The 22,042-nt window shown below is 35.7% G+C and overlaps 1 protein-coding gene across 2 annotated transcripts in view; it reads left to right on the top strand.

Moving 5' to 3' along the window:
* TLL1 (tolloid like 1) overlaps positions 1–22,042 on the top strand; it is a 127,244-nt gene that overhangs the window by 89,862 nt on the left and 15,340 nt on the right. For both annotated transcript variants that reach the window (XM_088056879.1, XM_088056880.1), the window contains exons 11-17: positions 265–381; positions 1,323–1,468; positions 7,388–7,583; positions 9,087–9,212; positions 12,083–12,243; positions 15,192–15,372; positions 21,858–21,983. In XM_088056879.1, the coding sequence (XP_087913005.1) occupies positions 265–381; positions 1,323–1,468; positions 7,388–7,583; positions 9,087–9,212; positions 12,083–12,243; positions 15,192–15,372; positions 21,858–21,983 (1,053 nt within the window). The remainder of the gene's footprint in view (positions 1–264; positions 382–1,322; positions 1,469–7,387; positions 7,584–9,086; positions 9,213–12,082; positions 12,244–15,191; positions 15,373–21,857; positions 21,984–22,042) is intronic.

Genomic DNA, 22,042 nt, shown 5'->3' with positions numbered 1-22,042 from the left:
AATTTTTGTCATTAATTCCCCTAAGGTTTTATACTTAGACTTGTGAGCCTGACTGCAGTAAAGTGTTCTGAAAGCTTTATAATAAAATCTTTGTGCATTAGGTCCTGATCTGCAGAAACACATGTGCTTGACCATAAGCGTATGAATAGTTCCACTGAGCTGGTTCTGCTACTTCTGCTTATAATGTTAAACACTTGTATAAATGTTTGCAGCATTTGGCTTCAGAGGCGGCAGAAAATGCAGTTACTGGTTGCATGTTTTTAGGCAGGTTTTGTGGTGACAAACTGCCAGAAGTCCTCACATCCACCGACAGCAGGATGTGGATTGAGTTCCGCAGCAGCAGCAACTGGGTTGGGAAAGGTTTTGCGGCAATTTATGAAGGTAAGCCTCTTATAGCATTAAAATGGAATTGATTATGGAAGAAAAATATTAACCTTTGGATATTCATCATCCTCCACCATAATTAATATATGAAATTAGTATTTCATCACTAAGAGACAGTAGGTGCTAAGTTACTAGACAGGGCATTCTGAAAGTCCTCCTGTGATCAGATTTCTGATTTCTGCTGAGCTCATTTTCAGGGAAATCACTGGTGATAATCATAAACATTTTTTACCAGTCTTTAATTAACTAAATATGCATGTTCTTGTGCTTAGTGTTTGCGAAGATTTCTGTGTGTACTTTCTGTTTATCCTTCAGAAAAAATCTGTCTCATATTTTCCACATACTCTGGGGATAGTTAATAAAGGCACCCATGCACATTGAGTATATTAGCAAGTCAACATTTACCTGTTTAAAATAGAACCTGTATTTTTTGTGAAAATACTTTTTATTTCTAGTAACTGTTTCATCAAACTGCATGAAAGCCTGAAGTGATAAACTGCAGATTAAAATGCATAGATCATTATAAAATGAGAGATTTTGCTTTCATTTGTCTCTTTCTAAAGGTTAATAAATATTAATGAAGAATATTTATTAAGTATATTTCAAGGGTGAATAAAAATTTAATTATTCTGACCTTTTAAATATATTCTGTAGAATGTATAGATTCAGATTTTCCATGATTACACATTCATCCTCAACACTGTAGACATGTTTAGAGCTATTAGAAATGCTAAATTATATTTGCTAACTGAAATACATATAATGGCTTAAATCAATTAATCAATTGTGTTTTCAATAATTTATCCTTGGTAGATTTAAGTACTTTCCAGAACAATTTTATTATTAGTTTTGAGAATGAGAGCATATGATGTCTGTTTGGGCATGGGGACATTACAGAAAATGTCATTACTGACAGTAAATTGTTATGCTTTTATCAGCTATTTGTGGAGGTGAAATTCACAAAAATGAAGGCCAGATCCAGTCTCCCAATTATCCTGACGACTACAGACCAATGAAGGAATGTGTGTGGAAAATAACAGTGTCAGAAAACTACAATGTAGGATTAACCTTTCAAGCATTCGAGGTAAAGCCTTTTATCTAATCTCAGGCAAGCATCTAGTGGCTAAGTGACTGTTAAATTTATGGGAACACTTATTAAACCTGTGAATTAATTTAAGAATTCTCTATGAAAAATTAACTCCAGAATCCATGGAAGTTTCTCTTCCCCAGAAATTTTCAAAATTAAAGGTTTTTTATGTTATCACTAATATTTGAATTAGAATGTTTAAATTACTGAAGATATTCACATTTTACCAAGTACATAATCCAACTCAGAAGGACTACTTCAGTATTCTGTTAATTAACCAGGACTTTTTATCTTTGCTAAATCTTATTGTCAAAAATGAGTATGTGTCTGGAGAAAAAAAAACACTGTGTTTTTTGGCTTCTGCTTTGAAAAGGAAAAAACCCTAAAGCTAATATTCAGATCACAAACCTATATTTGGTGAGGAAAGAAAAATATTTTTTTATTTGACAGTGAGTCATCATACTTGTATCATATCAAGCTGTGTATAACATTGCTAAACAGTGGTAAACTATCACATAAAAAAGAAAAAGTAGTATTTCATATATCTGTTTTATTCCTACATGACACACCAGCTTGAACTTTGTAGATACATTTAGTACCATATTTTGACCTGATTTGTTTTATTTGAATATGCTTCAGCAGTGTTTGGCAGGAAGAACACTTTTTAAAAATCTAAACTTTTTGGCTTTATGTTGTGCATAGATATAAATACAGGTATAGTAAACATAGATATAATTTCCAACCTGATGCTTTAGTCTTGCAGACAGATTTTGGTGTTACAGCACATTTTTGCTATGACTGGTAGAAAGATTAGAGTGTGAGACAATAAGGTAATGAGACTTTATCAGCAATTATGAATGTAAAGTATAAAAGTTTTAATAATTTCGTAGCTTCTACTTCATTTTCCCTTTTTTTAAATTTTAAACTGTGAGTTAATGTCAGTTCTAGTGCAGACAAGATCAGCTTTCTCTGATCTTCTGAGTCTGCATGACCTGGCTCAAGATTACTTACCGTAGTATGTTAGTCTCTTTATTTAATTCCTGTTGAAAATGAACGTTTTGAGTACCTTATATGTAATTTATTGACTAGATATGGAGTTTTCTAGTCTGCCATTGGTGCTCAGCATTTTTTAATGCGATGACAAGGGAAATGGCCCTATTCCTCTGCAAAAGAGGCTTGCTGCAATATCTGGTTGGGATGCAGTTGATCAGCAATGGTCCATGTATATGATGCATATGATGGCTTGAACTCAGTTCAGTATCACTGCTGGGAGAATCAAACTTCCATTTCTCCTTATCTTTCAGGGCCTTTTATTAATCACCAAGTTAGTGATTATTTACAAGTGTCAAGATGGCATGCTTGTGCCTTACCATAAAGGAAATAACTAGAAGCAAAGGACCAGCAAACAGCAGAACATTTTTGTGGACAGGTGATTAAGGCCTTAGGAAGTCCAATTTTTTCTGGACTGTTTAGTATTATTGCACTCTCTAGAGGTGAAACATGTGGACTAACACCTCATAAGAAGAAAGAGGAAATTGAGCAGAAATATAGTCAGGAGACAGTCACAAGTTGGGGCTTATACTTCATGTGTTTTGAAAAGAAAAAAATAAAAATTTCCAACAGTAGGGACTTGAAATACTTTTCCAGGGAGAGTCTGAGCTGTAATTCCAGAGTGGCAAGATGCCCTTGAGCACCAAATGAGGCAGCCCAGACAGGCACAAGGCTGTTATATCTGTCTTTGTGGCATCTCTTACTGGCTCATCCACTGGGCTCCCTGCTGAGGATGGGAGTTGCTTTGGGAGCTGCTCTGGAGTTTCTGGACATTCACCACTGTGTCTGATTTCCATTTCTGCTCCCAGCTCTTGAAGGTAGGTGTTCTGGTTTTTGATACTGAGTCCCTCTCTGGACTGAATCCTTGGTGCACTGCCCAGTAAAACAAAAAGCTGTTTAAAAATCACAGTTCTTGGTGCCAGCTGAGACAGAAGAAAGTAAATGTCAGGCCAGAGAGTTATTGCAGTGTGTTTGTGAGAAAATTACTTCTCTGTCTTCTGAAAGGTACAGTTAAGTAAGAGGAATTCTCATTATCCCTATGTAATACTAGAAAAAATAATGGTATAAATAACCTTCATTCTGAAATGGAAGCACTAGGGAAACTGAGAATTTCAACTGTATCAATGAGTCATCTTGTTTTGCCTGCTGTGGGCAACACATTTTCCACTGTGCAGGATTACACTTTCTTATTTGGCTGCTATAATTTCCACTGTCTATGTCAGAGTAGAAATGTTGGGACTGGTAACTCTGTCTTTTTCATTGTTAGTCACCTTCATAATACCGTTCTCTGAAAATTAGCAGGAGTTTTTTGTTAGTTTATTTGGGTTTTTTATTTAAGAACTCTTTTTGGCATGCAGTCTCACCAGCTAACACAATCCAGAGGGTTTGTAGAGCACATTCATATTAATCTTTCTCATTTGAGTGACCTTGCTAAACTCTGTGCAGATAACAATCATTTAAATTATTTTTACATAAATCAGGGAATAAAATTTATGCGATCTTCTGATTTCACTAGGCATATTTGACATCTTGTATGACTGAAGTCTACAATCTGAGGTAGATATGTTTACCTGTATTGCAGTTTGACTTTATAAACAAAAAAATGAACAATGACAAAAAATAATGTAAAGATTTTTACTGCAGTAGAATTTCTCCCATATTTGTGCTTCATATCTTTTTTTCTCCATTTTTTGTTTGTTCAGTTTTAGGGGATTTTTTTGATTGCTTGCTTTGATTTTGATTTTTTATCTTTATTTTTCTTGTTGGAGGAGTCCTATAATACAAAGGTAGTCCGGAGTGTGTATTTGTTTGTTTTTATGTGGGTTTTTGTTTGGGTTTTTTTGGTTTGGTTGGTTGTTGTTTTCTAAATCTGAAACTACCTATGTGGTGGTTTTTTTGAGAAGGGATGTAGAGAAAGTCTCTGGCTTGCCATTTCTCTAGGAGATTTCATAGTGTTTTCTTGCTCTTATGTGCTTGCTTTAGTAATTTTTCTGTAATTTTCTCAACTTAGTTCTCTGATGCCATTCAAATTTGAGGTTTCCTCCAAGGCCTTCAGGAACCGAGTTTATCTTTCAGTTTCCTATAGGAAATGCATTTTTCTATAAAGAATTTTTAGTTATGGGGTTTTGTTTTTTTTTTTTTAATTTGCTAGCATTCTGTGTATTTCTTCTCATCCACATGTAATACCATGTGAATATCCTGTGAAATTTTAGTGCTCCAGTAAACAAGATTTATGGGATCAGTCCAGTTACAACCAAATTCACCAGGGGTTCTGTCATTAACTAGAAGAGACTTTCCTCAAGGAACAAATAGGAAGTAGGAAGAATAAGAAAGATATACAGAAAATATAGGAAGAAGCAGGAGGAGCAAGAGACTATTCCAAGTGTAATAGATCTTTCTATGGTAGTGTTCCCAGATGGTAGTACCATATTATCTTAAAACTTTAGGTACGGATAAAAACCCCAAATTTTATAATATTTTCTTTCATTCATAAGCAATTTTTCAAAACCACAGTACTTACCTGTTAAGTTATAAATAGGTGTAACCCTTTAATCCCTTAATATTGATAATACTGGCATCATTTGCACTAGTAGTAAACTAAATGTAATGAATATGGTAGAACAGCCACCTTTCAAATGGGTTTTTCTGAAACTCGGTAGCACTTTGCAAGTTGGTTGATTCTTACAGGCTTAGGAAGTTTAGAAACTTCATAACAAAATGTGTTTTTAGCTGTTCTCTTCTGCCCAAAATAAAGTGATCCTCAGAAAGGAATTATTAATTCGCCTCAATAGAAATTTGGCAAGTGTAGCTCACAGCAACACTGGGCTGATGGATAATCATAATTCCCATGTTGCCCATAAGAAATGGAAACATGGAAAAAAATTATGTTAATTAAATATCTCGAGTGCTGAAATGACCACACATGTGCAGGGAAAATGCACAATTCCTTCATTGATATTAGTAAGCTTTGGACCAATTCACTTCTTGATTTTTACTGAGATAACAAGGCAGACTTTATTTCAAATTGGAATATGATGTCACTATATCAGTTTATTATATAGATTAATGAAAATTTGGAATTGGTATTGTCAAAAACTTACCAGTGCTCATGTACCACATTACTTGCATACAATTGCCACTAAAATCGGCAATCGGTGGCTGCATCCCAAATCTTCCTGACTTTCATCGCTCATTCCCAAACTCTGTCCCAAAGCAATTCCTGAGCAAACATCTAAGAGATTACAGTAAATAGCAATATGGTTCATGATAGAGGAGTGGGAGGGAGAAAAATATGCATGTAAATGACTGAAGAATTGGAAAGTTGGAAAGATAAATATTGTGAGTGACATATTTTGATGCCACTAAAATGACATAAAATCAAACAGTTCCTTCCCCCCAAATTTTCCCTCTTACATAAGAAATCTTAGTGTGCTAAGTGAAAGCTCTGTAGTCTGTGGTGATTCCTGAGCTTTGTGTTGGTCATGATGCACAAGTTGAGCAGAGAACCAGTGGATTCTTCTGCTTACCATGAAGCTTAGGTGCAAGAAAAACTCACTCTGGAGATAAAATGTAGATTTTTCTGGGCTTAGTTTAGACTTCTTTATTGATTTAACAGAATGTGGATGTGCTGAATTAGATTTTCTCCAGCCCTTCTACCTGACTGTGATCCTGTCATCCTCTCCATCCCTAAACTTGCCCCTCCCAATTCAGCCAGTTCATTGAACAAGAGTGTTCTTGTAGAAATTATTTTTGAATGCTTGGATCTAGTTAATTCTTTTATAAATAAGGTTGAGTGATGTGAAGCATTCCAGCAGTAAAAAGACCCAGCAAAAGAGGGTTTTTAATTCTGTTGAGAAAGACACACTCTCAATAAAGACAAGCATTGTAAATTATCTAGCTTCTGGACAAGGTTATATTTAGGCTGCTGCTCCTTTCCCCTGTTCAGCAATCCCTGTTCCGATTGACTCTGAAACAGTATTAAGTAAAGAGCACAAGGCTCACTACTCAAGTAGACGTACACACATGCCCAATCATGTATTAGTCTGTGTTTGAGTGTCATCCAGAAGAAAGTTTAAGTGGAAAGGGAAATTTTCACTTGTTCTGGTTTCAGTAGGTTTCTCCATCAGTACGGCAAAGATTCAGTCAATGACCCAGAAAATCGAGAGGACACCTGAAATCAGGAATTGTGCAAGGGAAACTAGACACATTAGCCACAGAAAAACGAGTTTCTTTTTGTCCTATGTTTTGTTGACTACTGATCATTAGATCAGTAATGTAAGAGCTGATCATTTGAGACGTGTGTTTGGATCTACTTCTTCAGAAGCAGCAAATTCCTTACGCACTGCAATTTTTTACCTTTATCCTTCAATATCAGTGAACAGTGACAAGTGCAAAATTTTACTCTGGATGATAAAGGGGGATTCTAAAAACCTTATCATGTTGATCAAAATGGAGCTTTTTAATATTGCTAAAACAGTGAATATTTCTGACCTGTTTAGTTGCTGAGCCATTAATCTTCTTTAGTTGAGTGTACATGAGAAAAGAGGACTTGACTTGAGGTGAGAGTAGAAGTTTGACAGAACACTAGGAAGCTTAGAGATGAGCATGTCTTTCATAGTTACTGTTTTTTTCCCAGTTAGACTGTTGTGTCCTTAGTAACATTTCAATATTTTTTTTTTCTTTTGTGTAGAAGACAAGTGTAGTTAAAATCAATTCAGTGATGCTCGTTCATCTTCCTGCTGCTTGAACCCTAAACAGAGACTTCAACCTTAACTTTGAAATGTTTAAATTCTGTTTATTATCTGACTGATATTTGATTTTTATGATCAAGTTCAGGTAGGTCACTTTGAAAATCATGTTTTACAGATTGAAAGACATGACAACTGTGCATATGACTACTTGGAAATCCGAGATGGAACAAATGAAAACAGTCCTTTAATTGGTCACTTCTGTGGCTACGACAAGCCAGAAGACATCAGATCTACCTCTAATACCCTGTGGATGAAGTTTGTTTCTGATGGAACTGTTAACAAAGCAGGATTTGCAGCTAACTTTTTTAAAGGTAAGTTTTAAAAATTATTTTAGTTTAAAATGGTTTTGGTAATAAGTTTTAATAATAAAACGTATTTAACTTATATTTTGGGAGTTGTGAACAGCTTATCAATTCTTCTTGGACTAGAAAAATTATGAAAGGATGTTAAAAATATTTATCAATCTTTTTTTACTAATAGACTGCATTTTCTATAGAATATTTTTTCCTGGGCATACAATGTATTCAAAACAAAACAATGGAGGTTTTTGAATCTCCTAGTAAAATATGTCCAAAGAAGGAATATACTCAGCACAACTTTCTACTGTCTGAAGGTTCAGTTAATCAACTTAGCTCTGAAGCATATCTGATTTTGTAAAAAAGTGGCACTTTTTATACATTGTGTTATCAAATATAAACAGTATAATTGCAAATGGCTTTTTTTCCTGTTTTTTTGTTTACTTTGTCTAAACCTTGTCAGCTTTTTTCTAATCTATTTTCTGGATTGGTCTGCTTTATCAATTTATTACTTTCTGTAAGCAGGGAAAAAGCCCCAAAAAACAGATCAGAAATCATACTGAGCAATAACCTCCTAGTCTTCCTTCAGCTATGGGTGTTTTTTGGGGAGAGGAAGGTATCATACAACTGCAGGTATGCCTGAAGCATTTGATGCATGGAAAGTTTGTAATTTGCACATGGTGCTGCTGGAGGCACAGTCAAGAACACTGGCAGTGGTGTGGCCATGGTGATGCTTGAAATGCAGGTCATGCCACCAGGAAAACCTTTTTGCTCTTTTGAAAACAAACCATGGCTTTTCTAATCCTAGCTGATAGTTTTCATTGTAGACAATTATAACTCCGTGGGCTATAGGCATGAGAGTAGGAGTTCTGATTTTTTTTTTTTTCCTGAGAAATTACTTGTCCTGGTGTAAGAAAACACTATTCCAGCATCTGAGGAATATTTCAGTAATGACTCTTATGGGTACATTTCAGAGCTAGTAGAGAGAACACACAATTCCTTTCCCTCCCCCAGCCCTGATTCATCTTGTTCCTTTTAATATCAGTAGAATAAAAACCTAGGATTTGAGGATTCTGTTAATCTGTTTTTGAGTATGAATTCAGGATAATGTACAGATTGATTCTGAGGGAGATAAAGTGCCCTTCAAGTGACCCTACTGTGGATTTTCAATCTTTCCTTCAATACTTTGTACAATCTTTAGATTATGGCTGCCTGAATTACTGTATGCTGCACACAAAGTGCTTATAAATTAGTTCTGCAGCTGTCAGTAGATATTGTAGAAAAAAAAGAAAAAAAAAGGAAACCCAAACGCCCACACCCCACAAAGGACAAATTTTTATTTTCTCCATTGCAGGTCACCTTAGCATTTGAAAATCCTCTAGCCAGCAACCACAGTGTTTTATGTAGTGCATCTTATAATGGCATGCGTACAGGTATCTGGGTTAATATTGATCCAGCAGTTACAGCTGAGGAAGATAATTATTTAACACATTTTTGCATTCTTCCCTGTCTTGGCAGAGGAAGATGAATGTGCCAAACCTGACAATGGTGGCTGTGAGCAGCGCTGTGTAAATACCCTGGGCAGCTACCAGTGCGCCTGCGATCCTGGCTACGAACTTGGTCCTGACAAGAAGAGTTGTGAAGGTACAATGTTGCTGTCTTATGGGCTCTTAAAGCTCTCAGAGTGCCATTGCATGAATGAAATGTGACACGTTTCTTAGGCTCTGTCTGAGCACCATGAAATCCGTGGAACCCAACCCAGAAAAATAGTGCTGTCTTTTTAGTAATGATACCAGAGCCAAGTTCGTCCCATATCAGCAATCTCATTTTTCCGATTTTGCTCTTAGTCAATCAGGAATGGTTCAAAGTAGGACTTCTTATCACTTCTTACACTATTCATACTCACCAAAGCAAAGTTTCTCAAGCAGACAGTTTCCAGTAGAGTAATGTGCTACTTTCTCAGAATCAGTGTTTAATGATCCCTCTGACCACCTCTGACTGGGATGTGCCTGGGAAGCTGGCATGTCTAGAAGAGCAAGGTCCTCTATTTTAGCTCAAAGCTCAGAGTAATCCTTCCCACTCCTAGTCACATTGTGAATTTTTCTTACTTAGGGTGAGCAAAGTGTGTTCAAATTATCGTTTGGAGAAAAAAGAAAGAGATAAGTGGAAGTCTGTGTAAACATAGGATTGAACTGAGATAAGATTTTGCATTCTCTGCATATTTCATATCAAAGGAGAGAACCATAAGCTCTTGATCATTACACACCAATTATTGTTTGATGTTTACTCATAGACACCAATAAATCAAAGGATGGCACAAATTTATTCTTAGATAATCTGTTTGACTAGGGAATGGATTTCGAAAATTGGAGTCCTTGAAATCCTGGTTTTCTTCTGATGCAATTCATTGGTTTGTCTTTTTTCCAATTTCCTGTCTTTAATTCATTATTTTTCACAATTTGGGGTAGTTTTGTCTAGTTTCTTTGAAATTCTTTCTTGTTATTTTACTTTTGGATATGTGGGGTTGGTTTTGGTTTTTTGTTTGTTGTATGTTTATGTGAGCTGGTGAAAGTCCTAGGTTAAAGGCATGTTAGATTGTGACTCACATCAACCTGGTTGAGCTTTTTTTGATTGTTTTTCCTCCCTCCCCCACCTTCAGTAATGAGAACATTGGAAATATAATTTGTTTAGATGTCTGCATATTAGGCAGACAATAAGAAAATAAGTTTAATCTAAGGGGGGGCCATGAAGACAGAGGTTTCATCTTTGGATCATCAGCCCAAATTTATGTGAGGAATTGAGTTTAGTCTGCTTGCTGACTCAAGTCAGAATATTAGAGTAAATTACTTCAGAATACTCTTCTCTTTGCCTCTGAAAAATAGAAAAGAAATACTTTCCTGGCACCCAAACAGTGAAGCAACTCTGTCAAAAGAAGTCACTCAAAGCACTACAGTGCAGTGTAGAACAAAAAACCTGGGCAATCCCTAAAAGTGTGTGTGTGTTTGTTCCTGTTGAGGTGGCATTCACTGTATGTAGATAATTCTTGGGAATGCTGAATCAAAATTACTGTGCAGTCACTGTCAGCCTTACTTCCTCATTATATTCCTCATTATACTTCCTTTGCGGGCTGAGCTAGCTGTATTAATTCACACATGGGCAGAAGCCTCTAGGTCAGAAACTTTGCCCTATACTTCACTTCAGTGTTGACATACACAGAAATTTGCTCTATGGTCTTCTATCCAAGTCTCCACCAATGGTAGCATATTAGGAAGCATTAAGATTTTCTACTATTTCCACATTTCCTGCCCTTGCCTCAAGGATCAATGGAACAATGATCAAATGCAGAGACTGAAATCTCTGACCCAGACTGGATCATTTGAGGGGGCAGCTTGTGTCATCTGGGTACAGTCTCTAAACCTATGTCTGGTCTTTTTTGATACAAAAAAAACTTTTTTGAGTTGTGACCCAGGGTCTTAGTCCACCCATTCCCGTCAGATTACTTTAATGTGTATACCAGGAGGTGTTCTGTGTGGAAAACTAGGGACCAGGAGAAACACTGGTGTGTGTCTGACAAAATGAGCCTTGACACAGTGGCTGGTGAATTCTCTTGGCTGTGTTAGATGGAGTAGATGCAGTATGTGAGATCATCAGCTAGACTGGAATAGCCAGGTTTTAAAGCATCCAGTGTTAGCAGAGAGCAGTTCAGAAGAGCTACCCCCTTCAGCTCTTTGGAAAGAGATTTGTGGATGATTTCCAGTGCTGTCACAGAGCTGTAATGGTATCAATGTAGCAGAGTGTGATGGAGAGCTTCTCTAAATCCCATTACTTTCCTTTAAAAAAAAATAAAATTGCACAGATGGAAAAGATTAATGAGTTTATCCTTTGCTAGTTGAACTGCATTCAAGAACATAGTACAGTATTTTTCTGTTTTATGGAGGTGATTATTTGGCTTATATTTGTAAATAAGAGGTATTTTCTCTTTTAATTGAACATCCATGCTTCAGCAAAAGTAATTGTGACTGACGTGTACATGACTGCTCTTCTAAAGAAGTGACCCTACCTGGTAGGTTATGGGAGGCATATACAGCCAGATGAGCTGAGACAGGTAGGGCTGATTCCACATCAACAACCATAGAGAGCAGCACATCTTATGTATCCCTCTGTCAGAAGAAGGGTGGTCAAGGTCTTGGGGAGGGCAGTGAGGTCAGAGGACTTACATGGGAAAGGCTGGGAGAGAATAACCAGAGTCTCTGGAGGGAAGGGAAAAGAATGAATATGATAACGCCTTGTGTAGTCCTGACACTTATCTCTGCCTGCAAACCTGCAAGCTGTTCAAGATAGAGGCTGTCTCTTTCTCTTTGTTTGCACCAAGCGTGATAAAGCAAGGTTCTGATTAGTCTGTCTGGGCATTGCAGCAAATAAGTAATGAGTAATGACTGATTCTTCTCAGTGTGCTTCTGTTTACAGTAAAACACACTGTCAGTCAAGAAATGATGTTCTCTTTTATTTTACAGCTGCTTGTGGAGGACTCCTGACAAAGCTAAATGGGACTATAACTACACCAGGGTGGCCAAAAGAGTACCCTCCAAACAAAAACTGTGTGTGGCAGGTGGTTGCCCCAACGCAATACCGAATTTCGATGAAGTTTGAGTTTTTTGAGTTAGAAGGGAATGAGGTAAGTAACCGTGAACAAAGAGCTGCACAATCTGTTACATGCTAAATGGTTTCACAAGCATTTGAGAATAGATATTGTCTTATAAAACCCTTGCTGACCTTTCATATGCTGACAGTAAGCATGGATATTCTTGTTTTCGTTTTGGGACTGTTTCTGGATTCTTTCAGAACAAACATGGAAAGAATAGCTCTCTTTTACATATCATCTAAATGTATATGTATTACAACAAATTTTAAAAAATGTTCTCTGCTGAGTCTCAGCTGACTTTTTTTATCAACAAAATAAAACAGAGCAAATGGGGCTGAAGCGTATTGGAAAGAATTCAAGAGAAGAAAATCTGGAGAAACCAAATCATCTTTACAGACTGACTACAAAGAATACACATAAGCTGTGGTTAGTGATGGAGCGAGGGAGTATTTAAATCACTGGGGAAATATTTTGAACAGAGCAGTACCAGAAATAAGGCCCAATAGAACAGCAGCAGTTTTTGAGCTGGGCAGCCCCCAGAGGCATGGGAGATCTTCTGCACAGGTAGGAGTAGGAACAGGGCAGAGCCCTCCATGTGCTGAAGGATGCTCTTTATGGCTTTAAACAAAGTGGTGGGGGTTGCAATGCTTTTTGGATGAGAAGCAGTAAAATGTGGGTTTCAACATCCTTTTCAGCTTTTGTTCTGCTTCGTAGGCAGTTCTCTGTCATATCATTGAATTCCCTCACCACACTCCAGCCATAACATGCTGTAACCACTGAGTTTATATGCACATTCTTTACAGGGCATTAAGAACACAAATCCCAGGATGTTATTTCTGACTAAATAAATTTGTAGCAATGTGGTTAGTATAAAGATGGCCCACCTTTTGGGCAGAGGTATTTGAAGGGACAAAACCTGGAGTTTAATTTATAACTAAGAACCAAACCAGCTATGGTTTCTCCAAAATACCTCAATATTATTTTCATAGGCAGCAACGTGAGATTTTTCTTCCTCTGTAATTTTTTGGAGTGAGTTCTCCAGTCCATGAAATTCCAGTTTTCAGTGATATATACATTAGATTCATGTCCTGTAATCATTATTACTAGAACTGCAAGAGTTGTAATAAAAGCTTAAAAGTCCAAAATAATTAAAATTTAATTACCATTTGAACAAGTAATAAAAACTTTTTTCTTGCACTTTCTTGGTACATGAGCAAGATTTGCAAGGAAAATGCTTGGCATGTAATGAAGTTAAGTAACTTTTCTAAGGTCATAAAAGATGTGTAACATAAGCAGAAAGAAAAATTCTAAATGTGTTTCAACAATTAAAGCCACTGGCAGTGGTGTGGCCATGGTGACACCTGAAATTGGAGTTTGATCATCTCATGTGTTACTTAATCTTGGCTCCATACTGTTAAATAGTAGTACTAAGGATAGATGCCTCTGAAAATCAGAAGAAACATATCTGGAAAATTCTAATATATTGTCTGAGTGCAGATATAAAATGTGTACATTTATCAAGTACTCAATTTTTTTTTTAAATTTGTTATAGGTGCTCTATTTAGACCATATGTCTTTGACTATTACAATTTTAATATTTTACATTCACATTGTGCAGTTTAACTTAAAAATTTTTTTCAGTGCAATGTAGTATAGAGGAAGTTAGACCTGTCTGAAACTACATTTGATTTCTCATCTAAAGCTATGCAACCATAAAAACTCAACACTATTATATTGCTGCAATTGGTTGGATTTATCAGTGTAGTGAGCTATATTTGAAAATCACATGCATTATTATAAATACGTCTTCCAATTAATCTAGATCAGCATGTGGTAGTAACTCAAGTCTTATGCATCTTTGTATTCTTTCTACTGTACAGAAAGAGTTTCAACTGAATTAGTCACTTTTCAACTCTGCCACATGTGAAAATTCTTCTGGTAACAATAAAAGTTTAATCTGCACCTTCAATATATTGTATTAAAACCAACTGGAAATTATGACAATTTTTCACAGACAGAGAGAACAACAAAAGCCGAAACATTCTTTTTTATTGTTCCCTTCCAGCTCCCCTGACACTTTTTTTTACTAGAAATTGCAATTTTTCAAATACAACTTGGATTTAATGGACCAATATAAGCTCTGTATGAATCCTCCTGGCCAATGTTCTCTCTTAAGCTATTAATTGCAGACAACTGGGACATTTTTGATTAAATGATTGATAGTTGAGCCTAAGAAGCTTAGAAGTTTTTGGGTGGATGGCTTTAAGTTGACCAAGGGATTATGCATTGAAGGTATTACCATGAGAAGTAGGCCTTGCATAAGGGGTTTTTATTACATTATATCACTTTATTTTTAACCTTTTAATGAAAATGGCATGCATCCTGTTCCAAATTATAGCTATGCTACTGTTAATGAAAGTTGCATGGTTTTAATAGTGGAAAGTTATATATTTGAAAATAAATTAATATATCTTAAATATGTAATGATGAAAATTTACCTTGTAATTTTCTAAGTGAAAATTAATATTTAAAAAAATCCTTGAAATGCAAGCAGTAGAAGGTTTGTAGGCTTGAGGTATGTGGTTTATAGCATGCAGATAAGGTATCATTTTTAGGATGAATGTTTCTGGATTTTAGTTTACTATCAATGGAATTGTCAGTAAAAGTGAATTTACTTTTTACATTAAGCGGAAATGCTTCTAAGCATCTCTAATTTAAACACAGGTTAGCATCTATAAAAATGTAAGTTTGAACATAATTCACATTATAGCTATGTGTTAATGACCTTAAAATATTCTTACCTAAAATCAACAAATGCAAGAATTTACAAATACTTTCAGAATCAGGAGAAAGTGAAGAAGGGTATTGTTCATTTATTATTCAGCAGCAATATATATACCAGTCAGAATTCTGATATTTGTAAACAGCTTCATGCTTTTATTTTGGTTAGCCAAATATTTTTTCTTTCTTCCTTTTCTCAGGTTTGCAAGTACGATTATGTGGAGATTCGCAGTGGCCTTTCTTCTGATTCCAAACTCCACGGTAAATTCTGCGGTACAGAAGTGCCTGAAGTTATCACCTCTCAGTACAACAACATGCGAATTGAGTTCCGATCTGACAACACTGTCTCAAAAAAAGGCTTCAAGGCACACTTCTTCTCAGGTATAGAAAAGTGCCTTTGTATATCTCTAAGTGCCTCTGGGCGTCCACTGACAAGGTGGAGCAGCCACAATTTTGGTATGAGTGGCTTCTTTGCTGATGGCTTTCCTGGTACCTTTGAATTAGTTTTATTTACATAAACATAAACCTCTCCTGTCTTAAATACCATTCCGAATTGTAATGTCTGTGGAATATATATTTCACATATCTGTATATACTTAATAACAGCAGAAGCTAGTAAACTTTGTGAGCTACAGAGGACAAGAGAAAATTTACTGTATTTCTATATTTTTATTAGATTTCTTTTATCCTAAGTTTTGTTGCTATTTTTTTCAGATCCCAGTTGTAAAGTGATACAAATTGCACACTGTGTACGCTTGTATTTTTTCTACTCAAGTCTTAATATATTCCATTTGTTGGGAAATTACCACTTTGTGGTACAACATTTGTTTAACATTATGGGTACATCTGTGCCAAACTTTGCACTTCTTAATGTTTTGCAGAAGAGCAGGGTTTAAGATCTTGATCTTGCAAAAAAACCTGTGTCTTTTTATTTATGAGTGTAATTTTACTGAGGGACATCAGGGCGGTGGAAGTTTATATCATACAGGACTTACACTGTTGGATAAAGTTACACATGAGTGAAGCTTAAGATGTGAGGCAATATTTGTTTAACAGTGGCCTCTGCAATTACCCACTGAGAGTGGAATATAGAAATCTAGCTCTGGCTGGAGACCTCTCCGTGTTTGTTGGGAAAGTTTGTTTTGTGTTTTTCCTGTGTGTTTACACACACACAAACACACACACACAAGGATGGATATCTTACCTTGTGTAAAACAGCACAAAACACCAGTCCCATCTGCCCACCTCCCTAGACCAGATGTTAAACAGAAGAATTTGGGAATTGGATTGTGCCCCAGATTTTTTGATAGCAGTGAAAAATCTGAATCTGGAGAATCCTGATTACACTTAGCATGTAGTAAAATATATGACCATTATTAGCATTTGCTTGCTCAAAATATTTTATCAACACTGAAATGAAATGGTATTTCATTGCTTACTGTTAATAATTAATAATTATGACTAATAAGAATCTTTATAATGTGTAAGGGATGTAGTTAGGAAAGTGAAAAAATATCTGCCAAAGGAAACAGTTTAGACTTTCGGTATTTTCTTATTATGACTACTTTGATACTTTTATTAAGCAGCTATGAAAGATGAAAAAAGGTGTTTTGTCTTATACAAAGACATAACAAACATTTGATCTCTTTTAAGTATATCTCTCTGGTCATAATCTTCCAAAGATCCATCTTTACCCGTAGTAACATTTTATACTTTTAAATTTGTGATTTACATTAGCAAGAAGCATTCAAGGTTTATTCATTATTTAATGAATAAATACATATGTGCACACAACAGAGCTTCCTCCTAGAAGCTGACCACTAGTCATTTTATGTAGGTCTAGTTGTGCCAGCAGGAATTGTCACATACTTGTGCTTTTTACAGGAACAAATATTGACATATTCAAGTTCTAAAAACTGCAAATGAAGTTTGTTAAATCTTTTTAAAATCTTACAGATATTTTGTATGACTGGCAATGATAGCGTAGTAATTTATATAAGCTCCGTGGTTCAGAAGTTGTGTTTTCTGGACATCCTGGTCATTTATACATCTATAGTCAGTTAAATTTTAGTTTCAAACAAATACATGCATTTATATATTTTGCTCAAATGAATTTTTTTTAAATGAGTGGGTTCCGCCAGTGCTGTATCTTGGGGAAAGACTAGACTGAAAGGTCATGGATTACAAAGCATCGGGTTGTAATTCTTCAGAACTGATATTACCCTTATATACTTCAGTCCTGAATGAAATGTTCCTACCTTTCCTTCACAAGGTAGTTGACAGAAGAAATGTTTAAGCGATGTCATTGATCACAAACTAAATTCTTTAGTCGGGGATAGTTTTGAACTAATGTGTTTTTTAATTAATAGAAATGTGTGATATGTCCTAGATATGGTATATATTTAATCCCTTTCCAAAAAAAAAAAAAGATAGTTTGATATAAAAATCTTTGAATCTGTAAGTGTATAAATTTATTGAGTGCTTCATAATTCCTTCCTGCCAGCATTTGATATGCGTTCAAATATCTGAATGAATATTTAATTTTATTCTTTCTCAACTATCTTCCATTTTTTATAATTTATAGCAGATTCCATTCTTCTGTGTCATCTGGCTTTCCCTGTTTAACAATGTTTTCTGATTAAAACAAATTTTAAAATTCTTGAGACAAATAAAACTTCTGAACTTAAGGTATCTAAAAAGAAGATGTAATCTCCAAATAATTAATCAGTGATCTTAGGAGTGTCAGAAAACACTGTTACACAGTGTTTATTATAGGCATAATACATTATTGATGTGTCAGTGAAGAGCAGACTTGAGATTTAAAGTATTGTGACTTTTGGGAGTTGATGACATAATTTTTAAGCTGATGAAGTGTTGGGTTTTTTGCCTGTTTATATGTATATTAATCTTCAGAATCCAATAATTTTAGAGTGATATCTGAGCAGAAATACACACTTGATTGCAGGGATTTACCAATTTTATTAATTAAATCACAACAGATGTGTAAGCACTTAGTTATAAAGACATACATAATGAAAACAGATGTAATGAGTAAAATACTGCACCTTACACTCTATTCACCAGTAAAGGGCATATGCAATGCTCAGCAAGGTAGAAGGGTGGATAAGTCAAATTAGTGTAAAAATTAGGAACTGCATAATGTTCCTCAAGCACAGCCAAAGATCTACTCTTTTCTTCAGCAACTCTTTTGGTGATGAATTCTGCACCACAGTTAGAGATGAAAAAGCATGGCCCAGCTCCAGCTTAGACAACAGAAAGCAGTTTTTGGATGGTTGAAACCTGCTGTGATAAACTGTGAAAGCAAACAGTGACACAGGGCAGCAGATGACCTGCATTAGGAAGGTATTTATGTTGTTACAAGACAACATGTAATTATATTTTTGGCTGTAAAATAGTGTTAACAGCCAGACAGGTTCTACTGGAAAGTGAGAAAAAAAATTTTTTTCAATGTTCTGTAAAATTTACATTTGATGGGAGAGTTCTGAAGAAAGTTTACTTAGGAGTCTGCAGGGATCTAGCTGCTCCAGAGACTCTATTGTATATTTATAATCAAGTTTCTCTGATAAAGAGGGGAAACTTAGGGTGTCACTCTACATTATTTTTTAAAAAACTTTTTATTAAAACTTCTTGTAATTGGATATTTGGCTTCTAAACAAAAAAACTTCCGATTATTAGGTTTTTATTCTTCTCCCTCTGTGTTTCTTCTGTCCTCCTCTGTCTCCTGCTTTTGTTATAAGAGTGAGACTTAGGAGTAAGTTCCTGAAGGACTCAGCACACTGTAAGACTACAGAAATAACTCCAAAAGGATAATAATAATAGCTATATATATATATTTAAATACCCTTATTTTTTTTCTTTGATTTTCTGAGAAGATAACCTAAGGATTAGTCATAGTTTGACATTAAATTGCTTCAATTTTTCATAAGTTTCAGACTTACTTCAGTGTTTTAAAGAAACATGGTTGATTCTTTGCATAAACATTCAAAATATACATGGATTCTGATGTAATGTAGAAATGGGGTTTGTCGGGACACCTTTTCTTGGGGGGTGATTCATTGAGCAGTTAAAAAGAGAAAGATAGAATGTTTCTAGCCTTGAACACAAACTCATCTCTGGTGCCATCCTGGTACCTTTTATTCCACAGACAAGAAAGCTGCCTGCAAAGAGAAAATTTTTGGTTTTGAATCTTGCAAGGACTTAATACAGGTCCCTTCACGCTGAGTACGTATTATTCACAGACTGGTGGCCTCTGAGGGTCTCAGAGATATGACCATTTGTCCTCAGAATGATTCAATCTCTCATTTTCTTGCAAATGGATCTTTCCTTCTGAGTACTGAAATTAGAAAAGAAAGTATCCAGTCAAAATTGGGGGGACTCATTTCCATCTGTCAGCATAACAAATGGCTTTGTTTTTACGTGGCAAAACATTTGTTCTTGTAACTAATACAGACTAATTGTTGTTGTTTTTTGGGTTTTTTTTCACAAATTTTTAAACTGGGCAATCAATTTGACAGAAAGTCTGTTCTCAATTATGAAGTGTGAGGAAGGCTTGTTCAACAGTTGCATCCTTGATTAACTATGTACAAGTAATTATTGTAGTTCAAATGTGTTCCAAAACTTCTCCTTTCCACCTTCTGTCCATTATTTCGTTTCTGAGGACATCCAACGTGGGACAATTTGCTTGTGCACTTGTCTCCTAAGAGATTATGTTACAGAATATAAGCATATCTAACGTTAAAATACTTTTCAGTGTTTTCACAGAGTTTGGTGGATGATGAAAATGGACAGAGCATTTATTTAGAATTTATGCACCTACTCTGTACTTGAAAACCTAATTTGAATGCATTTTGATCTTGCCTTCCTTTTATTTTGTTTATTTCTGGTGGAAACAAACTAATGCTTAGGAGGGAATATTGAAGGCTTCTGTTCATATTAGTTCTATTTCTCAGCTGCTTATTACTGTTCTTCACTTGCATTGTGGAATTAATTTATGATAGTGCTTGCTTTTGCAAAATTATGATGGGTTTGAAATTGCATAGATTTGCTACCTCAGGCACTTGCTTAGCAAGATGCATAAATAGTGTATTGTTGAGTTTCTATGCTTCCTTCCATCATCAAAATGACAAGTAGTATCTCTTTGAATGGATGGTTCCAAGAGGTATCTATGTTTTCAACTGTTTCTTTACCTTCAGATCCATTCATATGTGCAGAAAGCTTCCAAAAAGTTTTAATGCAAACAGATTTGAGATTTACAGTACAAAATGCAGTGGATGCTTGGATCTGACTTGCAGAATTTACCTATGAATGCACGGTATCATCTTGTATTTTAAGTAGAGGCTGATTTTTATGGAGAGACCTGCAAGTCAATGGGTCAAGTGCTGAATACATTTTGGCAGAGGAAGATGACTTGTATGCAATTACAATGCAAACTTCCTTAATTGTGTTACTGAATATGAGCATCAGTAAGGGCGGGGGAAAAAAATGCATGAGTAAGACAATGAAAAGAGACTTGAATTATCCATAGTGGTTTCTAATCTGTACAAATTCTTGCTGTACCTGCTGAAGTCTGAAATATCATGTTGCCCTGTTTGGAGATAATGTTAACTGCTGCTTTCCAAGGTAAATAAGACTGAAGGGTGTAAATGTTCTGCATTCCAACCTGCAGCAACCAGACCTCTGGGATGACCAAAATTCCTTTACTCTTTTTCCCCCTCACTTTGGCCCATTGAAATGGCACATTTAGTAAAATACAGGGGAGATTTAATATGTGTGTGTTTATATATATTTATATGCATATATTTTTATATCTAAGAATGTATACATCTGTGTGTGTGTGTCCATTTATAGTTATATGCATGTGCACACATATATGCATATGTGTATACGTATACATGTATATACATATATACACATGTATATACATATATACACATGTATATGTGTATATACGTGTCAGGAGCAGTCTGCCTCTTTTAAAGGGACCAGCCTCACCTAAAACAAGAACAGCTGAATGACATAGAAGCGTGGCAGCTGAGGCCTCTTGCTGCAATGACAGCTTGTTAATCTAGTTTGGCTTTTGTCCATGCAATGAATTTGTAGCTGTTTAATGCAGGTCATATTTCCTCCACTACTCTCTGCTTTATTTCTAACACACTAAAAGCTCTTTTGAAGGATTATATGTTAATAAACAGTACTGCATGCTATACTGTAGCTCTTGAAGTAACTAATGCCAATTTCTCTTTTTTCCTTTCATTGACATGTTTTTCTTTTTGTGATGTTCTGTAATGTCCAGATTCATTAAAAGCACACTGTCACTCTGCTGAGGGAAAAAAGGCCCAGCTTATTAGAAAAAGTTATGTGAAATCTTTCTCTTCTTACATGTTTAATGTGTAGAAGTTGAAGTATTTTATATGTTCAAGATATCACCATTAAATTGTGGAATTTGTACAAAGCTGGAATAATTTGTGTTGTCCATAAACTACACTACCATTGTTTAATAAAACAAAACTGGATATTTATGAAACTTTTACCAGCTAGGCCACTTGAAAGAGTCAAAGCTGGTGAATATCTTTCCTCCTTTGTTCTAGCTTGTTTGTTTTACTAGTGTTCTTCTCCCTCAGGAACCAATGCTCATTTCCTAGAAAGATGAGACAGACTCTTTGTGCCACAGTGCAAAGCTGCAGGCTGAGCAAAGAGTGACTAGAACTGAGGCACCACAAAAGTGCCTTACTGGGAAGAGTGACTGTGCTGTAGCTCATTCTGCTTGGCCTCAGGCTCCGTGCTCCTCTTGGTAGCAGGGTCTGCTGGCCCTGTGTGCTCACCTGAGCTTGTTGTGTGTTTTGTAGACAAGGATGAGTGTTCAAAGGACAATGGTGGCTGCCAGCATGAGTGCATTAACACGGTAGGGAGCTACGTCTGCCAGTGCCGGAATGGATTTGTGCTCCACGAAAACAAACATGACTGCAAGGAAGGTGAGTAGAAAGGCATTGGAGTGGTTGGTTACACAGCTGTCTTGCAGAAAGCTTTCTGC

Source organism: Pseudopodoces humilis, chromosome 6 (assembly GCF_049639895.1).
Source record: "Pseudopodoces humilis isolate 2021_Gansu_Grassland_sample_001 chromosome 6, ASM4963989v1, whole genome shotgun sequence".
In the NCBI taxonomy this organism is placed as follows: Eukaryota; Metazoa; Chordata; class Aves; order Passeriformes; family Paridae; genus Pseudopodoces; species Pseudopodoces humilis.
This window is presented reverse-complemented; position numbering and strand designations above follow the sequence as displayed.